Source organism: Octopus bimaculoides, chromosome 2, assembly GCF_001194135.2.
Source record: "Octopus bimaculoides isolate UCB-OBI-ISO-001 chromosome 2, ASM119413v2, whole genome shotgun sequence".
Taxonomy (NCBI): domain Eukaryota; kingdom Metazoa; phylum Mollusca; class Cephalopoda; order Octopoda; family Octopodidae; genus Octopus; species Octopus bimaculoides.
Genome location: NC_068982.1, coordinates 148,232,795 through 148,245,543, shown reverse-complemented (window position 1 = coordinate 148,245,543; position 12,749 = coordinate 148,232,795). Strand labels below are relative to the sequence as shown.

The following is a 12,749-nucleotide window of genomic DNA, read 5'->3' as shown; positions in this document are numbered from 1 at the left end:
ATATATAGTCAATGTATCATATATCCGAAAAGAAGCACACACTAAAGTATACAGCAGTAAAGTATTAATGTTAAAGAGTTAATGTCAGGTCATAAGGTGGCCAATTGTTCCGCACCCACGAAAGCTGTAGCTTCGCGGACGGTTCACCAGACTCTAAACCGATGAGTTGTCCGCGAAGCTACAGCTTTCGTGGATGTGGAACCATTGGTCACTCTATGACCAGACATTAACTATATTACTTTAATATATATATATACATATGTGTGCGTGTGCGTGTGTGTGTGTGTGTGTATACATGCATGTGTATGTATGTATGTGTATGCATGTGTGTGTGTGTGTGTGTGTGTGTGTGTGTGTATGTGTGTGTGTGTGTGTGTGTGTGTGTGTGTGTGTGTACATAACATTTACTTTTGTGATAATTTTCCTTTCAGGAAAGAAAAATGAGGTGTTTCTTGCTCTTAATCAGCCTATGTATAGCGTACACACCAGCAACTTCGCAAGGTAAGTAAACTCCATAATCTCATGTAAATTGGTAATCTCTATAATCCATTGTCACTTTCATCTGTGAACAGCGTATAACTACTGGTTCCAGTTTGATGTTGCAACACATTAATTCTACGTATGTGAGTGAGATTTTTCTAATTACATAAAACATTCGCACTGATTGTAGTATACTTCTTTAATATTGTTGCCTATTTTACTAACCAGTTTGTCAGAAATGTTTAGGCACAAAACTGTAACGACTTCTGTTTATGACTTTTATTCTCCAACTGTTTTTCTCTCTGTTTGTTGCCGAGTATTATATATTTATAGGTGATCAAGACCTATGTGCGTGTTATGTTGTCGTGTTTTTTGCTTTGTTTACATTGCGCCCATTTATATTTTCATATTTTCATTTGCGTGATTATTGTAGTACCAAGAAAAACAAAAATAAAAATATAAGCGAAAAAATAAACCTGTATTTATGGAAACAAAACATTAACGCGATGACACACCAACTCACACGCAACCTGAACAACACATGAATGCTTTATATGACAGTAAAACAGGCGTAAGAGAAATAGGTATTCGTAGCTTGAAAAGTCATTGAAAAGTTCACAGCAGTGTGATAAAAAATTTGATAAACTGATTAGCGTTCCCCGTTTATAAAGTATAGATATTCCGCTCTTTTATGAAGGAGATAGGTTAAACATGATCTTTACGACCTTGAGTGTGCTTTTCGTAGAATTGATACTGCTGTAGGCTTTCGGACCAGATCTCTGGTTTGGACTTCCATAACCTATCCACGTATCATAGCCTTCCATAATTCCTTATGATACCAAAAATAAAAACATACATTCAAGCATCTAGGCTTTCCATCCTCTAAAACACCGACACGTTAATCACAAATGAATGGCTTATCATATCCCTCATATATTTTTTATCATTTTTGAGCGTAAATGTACAGTCCATTGTACAATCCAAATGTAGAACCCCTATCCAGTTTGCAAAGGGCCGTCTCGTGCATAGCACAGCTCTCAAGCATTCCTGTCTCCAAAGCTGCATCCTGTCTTTCTGGTCCCGTGCAAAAAGAATCTTCACCAACTTTGCAGAATGCTCTTTTTATCCACCTCTCAACAATAAGGATTCTGTGAGCAATAAATTTATGCAGAAAGTTTTCATTTTCTCAGCCCATTTTGTGTCTAGCTCCACACTCCGCATTTGACCTCTCTAAATTCATCTACTTCAATTCGACCAGGGTTTACACTGTGCATGCATACACATCATGCTCCTCTTCTTTCAGATCAACAGAGCCACTGGCTCAGAGAATGTTCCTTCCAGTGCATTCAAGCACTATGATAAAAACTTTACCACATACTAAATGAATTCCTTTACCTCTCAATCTTTACGGAAATGTACCCGAACGAACTGGTGCTGCATACTGAAACGAAATCCAGCTACATGAAAAGAGTTTCATTCAATTCCAAAGTTTATATGTGTGTATGTAGATTAAAACAGAAATAAAGAAGCAGACGGTTTGAGAAGATTTGACAAGGACATTTGATTTAGCTATACAATAAAAGGGTATACAAAGTCTCTAACACCTGTTTCTAGAACATCGCTGTTGGAACATCGTGTCAAGCGAGGATCCCACAGGCCGAGTATACCATCATAGGAGAGAGAGAGAGAGAGAAAGAGAGATAGAGAAAGAGAGAGATAGATAGATAGAGAGAGAGAGGCTAAACAGAAGTAATAGTGGAGGAATATTATTCGTCAATGATATTATTGAAGTTCATTTTGTCAAAAAAGGGAGATGCAAATCTAATTATAAGTTCAATTAAGATATGTGTTTGAATTTGTAATTAGGTTGCTCTAATCTAATTTATAATTAGATTATGTGCAAGAGTGCTTGTGAGTGTACTCTAGAGTAGTAAATTACCCAACCGTTTCTTTTTCTCACTTCAACTGACCGCACCACATTACAACAAAAATTCTTTTGCGGAAGATTAAGTACCACAACTTTCCATTAGCTGTTCACGTATATAATACAAGTATTGCAGCAGATCGCATGGAATTAATATTCAATTTTACTACAATATCAATACAGTTGTTCTTCATACAGTTCTATAATTACTGCTCCACTGTAATGATTTTATAGATGTAGAGATAAATCATGTTAATTTTTAATTGATTACCTCTAATTCTAGAAAAGTTTTTCAAATAACATATTAGAAAATGTGTGTGTGTGTGTCTGTGTGTGCGCATGCGTGTAGATGTGTGGGTTAACACGTCAAAAGCCAACTATTTACCTTCTCACATTGACAACTCATTTACTATCAATTATTTATTTTCTCGACTCTTTATACTTTTTAGGTTTATCAAAACCATGCGTGAGAAAAGAAGATACTAGCGGAATCCGTTCAATCGCATACAGGGGTTAGTTTATTTGATATATTTACTTTTGATTGCATTTCTTTGCATTTTTATATCTATTTTTTGTTATATTTCTAGATACAGTTGTTTCTTTCCTCAAACACATGAAGTAGTAAATATCTTACTGGCTTTGTTAAATGTGTCTCTAATTATTAATTCCTGTTTGACGACGCTTTGCACACACTGACAAATTTATTATTTGCTGTTTTTACATATAATAACAGAATTTCTTCGTAGGATATGGAAAAGTAAGATAACGACGCAGAAACACTCGTCCTACAATCGGATGTCGTAATTTGCAACCCATGTTTTTACACACCTTGTCAACAAGTTGGACCCGGTCAATATGTTTCAACTGTGTCGCTGTGTTTATCATCCATGATGCTAAGGAGAAGAAATACATGTCTAAACTAGTATATTCCCAATTCTCGCTTAAGCAGATGAAATAGTGTCAGATGAAATATTTTCCAAATTAGAGATTCTACACTTAAACGTCTCCAAAAGGATGATACAAAAGTGACGAAAGAAGCAGATAAGAGTGGTGTTATTGTCATTGTCATAATGGATGCCGAATATTATCGGTATTTCGACGAAGATTAGTTGAAGAACAACCATTTACTCTGAAATATGTACAAATGTAGACCACCACAATATAAAGCAGCCTAGTAATCTGGTTTCAAAACGTCATAAACCACCACTTATAAAAGTGAATGTATTACGAATTTTGAACTTAAACCTTACAACATTTATGGCTAACTAACAAATACATGTCAAATGAAATACAACACGCAAAAAAGGAACAAGGTGGTGAATACATAAAATTGCTACAACCAACTTACCCAAAATTTAGATCTCTCGTAGTTAGTCCGGTACGATCTACCCATCAACTAAGCAATTTTGCTGATGTAATTTTGAAACCTCTATACACTCACGAACTGAAATTCATTCGGGATGACATTGCTTTCCTGTATCATCTATCTAAAACAACAGAGCAAATTCGGTGATGGTTAAATTTCTTGTAGTAAACCACAATACAAATTTTCCTCGTGATTTAGCAATAATGGTAATTAAACATTAGATCGAAAAACAGAGAAGTGATTTCCATTCGATTCCCTATAGCTATTATATTAAGCGCTGCCAGCCTTAGCCATGTGTATAACACACTATTTTGACAACGCTGCAGTTTATACAAATTCAGTATTAGGAAAGTCTAGGCAAGAACTTATCAAAAAGTAGAAGAAAACTATGGCACACATTAAAAAGAATTTAGACAGAGTGCACCGAAAAGATGATTGTTTTCTAATTTGGGGAAAATCTACTGTTTGGAAGAATTCACTTCTAGCTAAACAATCTACATCCGACTTTGAAATTCACGAAGAAGATGAGCTATATACAATAATAATTTCTCAATATAATAGTATTTAAAAATATCAACATCAAAAAGGATATAAATTATAAAGACACATATACATCCGTACCTTCTAATAATGACATGTAGCACATTCACAAAGTATTGTTCCATATTGTCTAATCGGGAAAATGTTTGAAGACGTAGATACCAGAGAAGAATGACTTAAAAACTACTAATAGAAAATAGTATCCAATTTTAAAAACCAATACCTATTGAAAACTTTATAGATTCCCAACAAAGAGGAACGCAAGACCAGAATATCGTATCTTTTATAGTGATAAACAATCCGTGATATCAGAATATATTTTGATAAAACTTTTTAAAGAAACAAACTAAAAGATTTATTTACAGATCGTGCACTTGTTCAAAGACAAAGGCAGCTAAAACAAAACTTGCAGCAATAGTAGCAAAGGAAAATTTTGATCTAAACAACATCGATCAAACGTTTACAGTATCAAAATTCAATGATAACCGTTCTGGTACATGTCAGCTCGTATATACCAGTCGGTATATCAACACAAAAACCGAAAGAAAATGCAAATATGAACTGTGAAAACAGAAATGTGATCTACTACATCGAATGTCCAAATTGTGAAGAAATATACATTGGCTAGAGATGAAACTCATTTTCGGATCGCACACTGGGGAGCAAAATGTTACAATCATTAGCATATCGGGAAAGGTTTAGAGACAGTTCGTTCTTGCACTTTACGTTCTGGATAGAATTGCCCCAGGTTGACTTTGTCTTTCATCCTTTTTGGAGTTGATAAAAATTAGTACCGGTCAAATAATTAGGTGTATGCAATCGACTTGCCCAAACCCCTCAAAATTGCTGGGCTTGTGCCAAAATTAAAAGGAATTACAGGCAACACGTGAGTACACCGGCAACAAAGTCGGAAATATATGTCCATCAGAACGAATTAAGCAATCATTTAGAGACTTGCTGTAGAAAATATTTATAATGTTCCCATTTTAAAAGCTTTACATTTCAAGCGAATTTATAAGACTAATGGAAAATTTTATTGAGAACCTTAAACCCGCTCTCCATAGACAATAATAATAATAATAATAATAATAATAATAATAATAATAATAATAATAATAATAATAACAATAATAATAATTACGAAGCTCAGGGCTAAAAGCAGAGAGTGAAGGTTTCATATTAGCTGCTCAAGACCAAAGCTTATTAACCCGGAACTACCAAGCCAATGTGATAAAAAATGGAGCTGACCCACAATAGCGATTCTGTAACGATGAGATTGAAACTATAGACCACCTAATCTCAGAGTGTAGAGTCTTAGTACCTGTAGAATATAAAGCAAGACATGACAGAGTCGGCCAGTATTTACACTGGACAATATGTCGGCATTATAAAATCAAAACTGCTGACAAATGGTATAAACACCATCCTGAAGCTGTGACTGAGGGAGAAAATGCGTCGATTCTCTGGGACTTCCCCGTACATACCGACTAAACTATAAAGGCTAATGAACCGGATATTATTATAAAAGATCCGACAAAAACGGTGTGTTTATTAATTGACATGAGTATTCCTTGCGATCACAATAGAGTGACATTTTTCAAGCATCCTAGTTTTAACTAATATTGGTTTCACATTTTGGCACAAGGCCAGCAATTTCAGGGTTGGTGACAAGTTGATTAAATCCACCACAGTGCTCAGTTGGTACTCATACTGTCGACCTAGAACGGATGAAAGCAAAGCTCGACGGAATTTGAACTAAGCATTTTGCCCGAGTGCAAAAGATCCTGTCAGCTTGCTGCCTAGTTTAGAACTACGATTGAAACGCATTATTACTGAAAATGCAACTCACTCTTTGATAATTTATCGTTTATAAGGTTCTTTTACAAGAACTAACATGTATTATAAGAACTAACATGTATTTCATAAACATTGTTGATAGAAAACATACAAAACTCATCGTGTTTCTTTTTAATTCATAGGCTGTATGATAAATGGAGTTTGTCAGCCATATGGGAAAGGAATAAAACAGGCACTTTCTTGCATGGTTTATGTTTGTAAACGAAAAGGACGTCTATCTTATGTGCGGCATGAAGTAACTGGTACGCTTGTATATTCTTTTTTTTCTTTTCTAAATTTATATCATATAATACGTGCCAGAATTTACTGTTTTCCATATGTTTCGATAAAATAAGTATAAAACGTTATATCGCTGTTATTTAAACATATTTAAACATAGTTAGTAGCGGATGTTGAGAGCCGTGCATAGCAGAATCTGTTTGAACACAGAACCCTACTTCACGGAACTCTACTTCACTCTCACAAATAATCTCAATGCATTTTTCCACATTGACATTATCTGTGAGAGTGAAGTAGAGTTCCGTGAAGTCAACACGAGGGAACTGGGCCTCTGACCAATTTCCGGTTGTTGCAGGAAACTGAACTTGTACATATATAATTATACATGTCTCTAAATGTCACATTGTAAATTGCAGCTTTCCACTAGTATTCGTTTGTCTTTCATAGCTGCTAAAGTGGACTAAGGTGTTATAATGGAGGCAGTTGAATGCAGATAAGTGATGAGACTCTTATACGTGAAAGGTGGTACACCAAAAGCGACTTTCAGTGAGGGGAAAGAAGTCTATGGTGACAACGTACCATCATACGACGTAGTCAAGCACTGGCATCGCCAGTTCAAATATGGTTGGACATCGGTGGAAACTTCTATTTCTAGACGACCACATACCGCTATTGGTGACGACACCATCCATAAAGTGGAAGCCGCCATTTTGGAGGATCACCGCATAACTATTCGGCAACTAGCCTAAAAGGTGAAGATGAGTGTAGGGTCGGAGGAAAACATCCTTCACGCCGATTTGTACATGCAGAAGTTATCTGCACGAAGGATTCTCTGGATGCTCGGACCTTTTCAGAAGCAGGTACGAGTCAATTGCTCCCACACTCTTTTGACCAAGAAAACGAGGAGGACTTTTTCAGCAGACTTATCACACAGGATGAAATATGAACCCAGCACTATGATCATGGAGCTAGAGTCCAGTTGAAGTAATGGAAGGATGATAACTCACCACCTGCAAAGAAGGCTCGTGTCCAACCCTCAGCAGGCAAGGTAATACTCACAATCTTTTGGGACCAGCGCGGAGTTGTGATGATGGATTTTCTAGCAAAGGGCACTACAGTCAATGGGGCATACGGCAGACGTAAAAGAGGCAGACTACCCACTTCTTGGCTAAAAGACATCACAGCCACAGGGTTGTCTTTATTCTCAGCTGTCCATGGGGCAGAGAACAGAAGGTGGCAAGACATCGTGATGACCACAGCATCGCATAGTGCGACACCTGACTAGAAGAAGAAGATCACAGTTTATCGTTTCAATAAGTTGGCTGTCGCTGCACTGAAACATACCAGCGCAATCCAAATATAAAACATACGTAACTTAATTAGTCTTAAGTGAATATTGAATATTTTCAATTCAAGTAGTTGAAAAAGATTTCTATACTTTCTGAACAATATTTTGTGATTATAAGGAACTGACTTATTAATTTTTTCAGGCTGTAGATTGAATCGCAGATGCTATGAGTGTGGTAAAATTATAAATTTAAGGACGTGTATCCGACTTACTTGTACGTATTCGCCAGTTACTGGATATAAGTGGAAAAAGGAATTAAGAGGTATGTTAAAAACTTCAGTTTTATCAGTTGAATAATGAAATTTGCCCATGTGAAATTTATGAATTCCGAGCTATAGAAATATGTTCACCATTGAAGATAAATTGATAATTTATCGTTTATAAGTGTGTTACAAGAACAAACATGTATTTCATGAACATTGTTGATAATAGAAAACAAAACTTATTACGTCTCTTTTTAATTCATAGGTTGTAGGGTAAATGGAGTTTGTTATCCAGATGGGGGAAAAATACGACAGCCATATTCTTGCCTGGTTTATACTTGTGAGCGAATAGGACATGTATTTTATATGCGGCAACAAACAACTGGTAGGCTTGTAGGTTCTTTTTTTTCTCCTCCAAATCCATATCATATAATACGTGTCAGAATCATATAATGCGTGCCATGTGTTTCGATAAAATAAATCTAGAATGTAATATCTATAATCTAAATATAATAGTGGAACATGAGGAAAACAATGCATTTCAGAATCTATAAGAACAGAAAGTAAAATCTTTTGCTGAATTTATAATGCTCGTCATTTTTTCGTTCCTGAGTTCAGATTTATTTGGAATCGGTTTCATCTTTGGGAATCGCTAAAATAACTACTACTTAATGCAATGTTTCGGTTGACAATTCACTCCTCCAAAAACACTGTTTTTGTATTCACTTTTTCCCTTTACACCAACACCTGTCATGTTAATGTATGGCAGGCTCCGAAATAAAAATTTAGTGTATTATTGATCTATCAATCTTGAGGAGACTGCAACACAATAAAATAGATGACATTTAGATAATAGATAAAATCGACGATCCATGTAATGGTTTTAAATTTTGTAGCAATTTCGGAGGATGGATAAGTCGATTACATAGACTCCAGTACACAACTGGTATTTAAACTCAGGACATGCTAGCGATTCTGCAAGATCTCTGCCTTAGTTGAACCATATATTAAAAGATATTTAATACCAATATCAAGAATAAAATTTCCTGATTATTAGTTAGAGCAAAATTTCAAGTTTCTTCTGGTAAGTGCCATTATATATGTAATTGGATTCTCTCTCTCTCTCTCTCTCCCTCTTGTATACATGTACACGCGCACACACACACACACACACACACACACACACACACACACACACACACACACACACACACACACACACACACACACACACACACACACACAAGTTGAAAATGCTCTTGGATTGATTTAGTTTTAAAATTTTTTAAAGACTTAACCAGTTTCACAGATTTGTCTGATTTTCAAAAGCTTGAGATAGAAAGTCATAAGCCTATGCTGGAACTGTCTTGCTTTTGTTTGCAATTCAAAAATTGTCTTGGATACGATTTGACTGACCGAGGGTGATCACGTGATAAGGTTTAGAAAGTTTTGTAAGTTCCCAGCTACGCCCGTTCTTTAATGCCATGTAACAATATGTTTGGCGCCGTATATCAAAGCTGTCCCGGTTGAGTGAACGTGTCTAGTGATAATCTCAAACAATCAAGGCTGGGTGGACACATAAACATACACAAAAGATAAATGTCTCAAGTTCCAAGTCTTTCCACTTTACTTTTATTCAGTCAATACCACAGACCAAACACGGATAAACAAAGAAAATATATTCATAAAAAATTCAAACAAAGACTGATTGAACTTTAACAAAGTACATTGACCACTAAACTCAGTGATGTGCTGAATTTACACAGCTAACAATCAAAACTTTGAACACATTCTTGACTTTTCATCGTATGATTCTAACACGAATTTAGTGGAGAACAAAATTTGATGCCTGCATACATAGATACAAACCATAACTATTCAACCATTGCTCTACATAGAAACAATTCCTGTCCACTCTAACACTTGACAAATTAAATTTAGAAAGCCTTGTTTCAGACTCTCACGAGTCGTGTTGACTCAATCGTGTCAGCCTTAATTTTGGGTGCAAAAAATATACTCACGTGATATTAACGCACGGACGTAGCGGGATAAGCCTACAAATATTTCTAAGGCTAAACTTGTGATCCTCTTCTACCACACTTGACAGATAAAAGTCATTAACAACATGACATCTTCATCACTGCGATACAAGTAAGAAGAACAGAGAGAATAATCAACCAGCTTAAAGCTATAATGATGCACAGCACCAATTGGATTGAAGGAGTTGTGTGCTGGAATATTGTCCTAGTGAAACAAGGTTTTGGTAGCCTGTCATATCTGCTCCAGCAAGTTGGCATAGTACTTTGCATTGATGGTGTGGCCCTTTTGAAGAAAGTTAATAAACACAATGCCTTTTGCATCCCAAAAAACCGAGGCCATCAACTTCCTTGCAGACAAAATGACCATGGCTTTCCTCGGAGCAGGTAAGAAAGGGTGTTTCCATTGCATGGATTGTATCTATCTGCAGCTCAAAATGATATAGCCAACACTCAACTTGGCTTAGGAATCGTTGATGGCAACCAGTTGTATCTGCCAGAAACAATGTCTAATTTTCTTGTGATGTGATCAACCAGGTACATTTTGATCAGGTGTCAGAAGATGTGGCACACACTGCGCAGAAAATTTCGTCATGCTAAGTTTATTTTGAAGAATTTTCTCTACTCTCTCACAAGATATGCTAATAGCATTGGCTATTTGATTTACAGTCAGTTACCTGTCATGCAGTAACATGTGGTGAACACGAGCAATGTTTTTCTCGGTGGTAGCAATTGTAGGACGTCCAGAACTTGGGTCATCTTAAAGACTCTTTCTTCTCACAAATTTAGCTGCCCTTTTTTGCATTGTTAATAAAGCTGGAGCCTTATGCCCTAATATAGCAACAATGTTAGCATAAATAGCCTTGAAGTCTAAACCCTTTTCCTGCAGGTACTTGATGACACGACGATGTTAATTTTTCTCCATTTTCAAGACAAGACGCAACTAGTTTCTTTGGGAGCCTTTGAAGAGTCTGATGTTAGTTTAGCTGGAAAGAAACAATGCAGTTATTGATAAAAATAGTTGTAGTTGGGAATGATGAATGCAAGATATTACAGCTTTAGCACCCCTCCTTCATACTTAGCCTGTGGGCTTCTCAGCCCACCTTCGTGTGTGTGTGTGTAGTGAGGAAAGGCAATTAGACAATGCAGCACGAGGACATTTAATTTCATTAATTAAATCTAAATTTAGCTGTATAACGAACGGTAAAAATAGTAAAAGAGGAATAAAAAGGGTGATGCACACTCACACACACACACACACACACACACACACACTCACACACACACACATAATACATACGTACATACATACATACATACATACATGCATACATACATACATAATACATAGATACATATGTTAAATTCAACTTACGTTGAAGGTCAACAAAGTTTGCTTTAGAAGCCTTGTATTGAAAGATAGAGATAAGGAATCACTTTGAGAATAAAATTATTTCTTTACCTGTATCTTTGAACACACACACACATATATAAAGAGAGAGAGAGAGAGAGAGAGAGAGAGAGAGAGCGAGAGAGTAATTCTAGGATTTCAGCCAGACAAACAATTATAGTTATATGCGTGCTTTAGTTGCGTGTTAATGTTTCAGTATATTTTTGAAGCTTTTCACAAATAATTATGAATATCAGCCTTTGTATGGCATTTTACTGTTTCAGTCAGTGGGCTGACGCTTCCCTGGAACATGAGTAGCATGACTTAATTTGACCTGAACGACTCTACAACGTTTTCGATATGAAGCGTTGTAAAAGAATTCTATACTTTCTGAACATTAGTTTGTGACTCTAAAAAAAAATTGTTCTTAATTTTTTTCAGGTTGTTTATTGAATTACAAATGTTACCAGAATGGTAGAATTGTGACTGCAAAAAGGACATGTGAACGATTTATCTGTACGCATTCACCAGTTACTGGATATAAGTGGAAAAGGGAATTCACAGGTACGTTAGATTTCATTCCATCAGTTGAATAACCGGAAAGTCGGGGACACGCCGACCGTGTAGAGTCGATCAGGCAACGGGGTCGCGTGGGGCTGCCCGTTGGCAGAAAGGAGCGACGAGAACATCCCTTCCAGACGGTCGCCTCTTCCAATCAGCGAGGGACTGTACAACGTTTCCGATGTAAAGAGTTGTAAAAGAATCCTATACTTTCTAAACGTCATTTTGCAATTATTTGAAATTGTTCTTATCAATTTATTTTTCAGGCTGTAGAGTGAATCACAAATGCTACCAGTCTGGTGAAACTGTAGCAGAAAGTGAATGTGTACTCCTTACCTGTACGAATTTATCAATTACTGGATATAAGTGGAAAAGGGAATTCACAGGTATGCTAAAATGTATCATCAGTTGTATAATGAAATTTGTTCATGTGAAATTTATGAATTCTGATAAATAGAAATATTGTTCTTTTTCATAATCAACATAAAAATTCATTGAGCAGCTACTAGTAGATAAAAGAGGAGCCAAATCCCACTCAGTTCACATTCCACAATCTTAATAAACGATGGAAATCTTTTGATATTTTATTCCCCAACGTAAGCGATGATCTTTTTAGGCTATCTTTGATCATAAGTCTGCGTCAGCAACGTTTCTCAGAGGCTAAACGTCAAAACTAGTACACTGGTAAAACAGTAACTTGTGCACATTATAGTCGTCTTTTTCTTCGTTTACAATTTTCGACAAGCATTATAGTTTTCAGTATCATTTATAGCATTACTAAAACTATATATATATATAAACACGCACTCACATATATATTTATAT

At 36.0% G+C, this 12,749-nt stretch overlaps 1 protein-coding gene across 2 annotated transcripts in view; it reads left to right on the top strand.

The window, feature by feature from the left end:
• Positions 1-435: 435 nt before the first annotated feature.
• LOC106869873 (uncharacterized) overlaps positions 436-12,749 on the top strand; it is a 22,451-nt gene continuing 10,137 nt past the window's right edge. For both annotated transcript variants that reach the window (XM_014915795.2, XM_014915794.2), the window contains exons 1-7: positions 436-501; positions 2,854-2,916; positions 6,290-6,409; positions 7,877-7,996; positions 8,203-8,322; positions 11,805-11,927; positions 12,191-12,310. In XM_014915795.2, the coding sequence (XP_014771281.1) occupies positions 441-501; positions 2,854-2,916; positions 6,290-6,409; positions 7,877-7,996; positions 8,203-8,322; positions 11,805-11,927; positions 12,191-12,310 (727 nt within the window). In that variant the 5' untranslated portion in view covers positions 436-440. The remainder of the gene's footprint in view (positions 502-2,853; positions 2,917-6,289; positions 6,410-7,876; positions 7,997-8,202; positions 8,323-11,804; positions 11,928-12,190; positions 12,311-12,749) is intronic.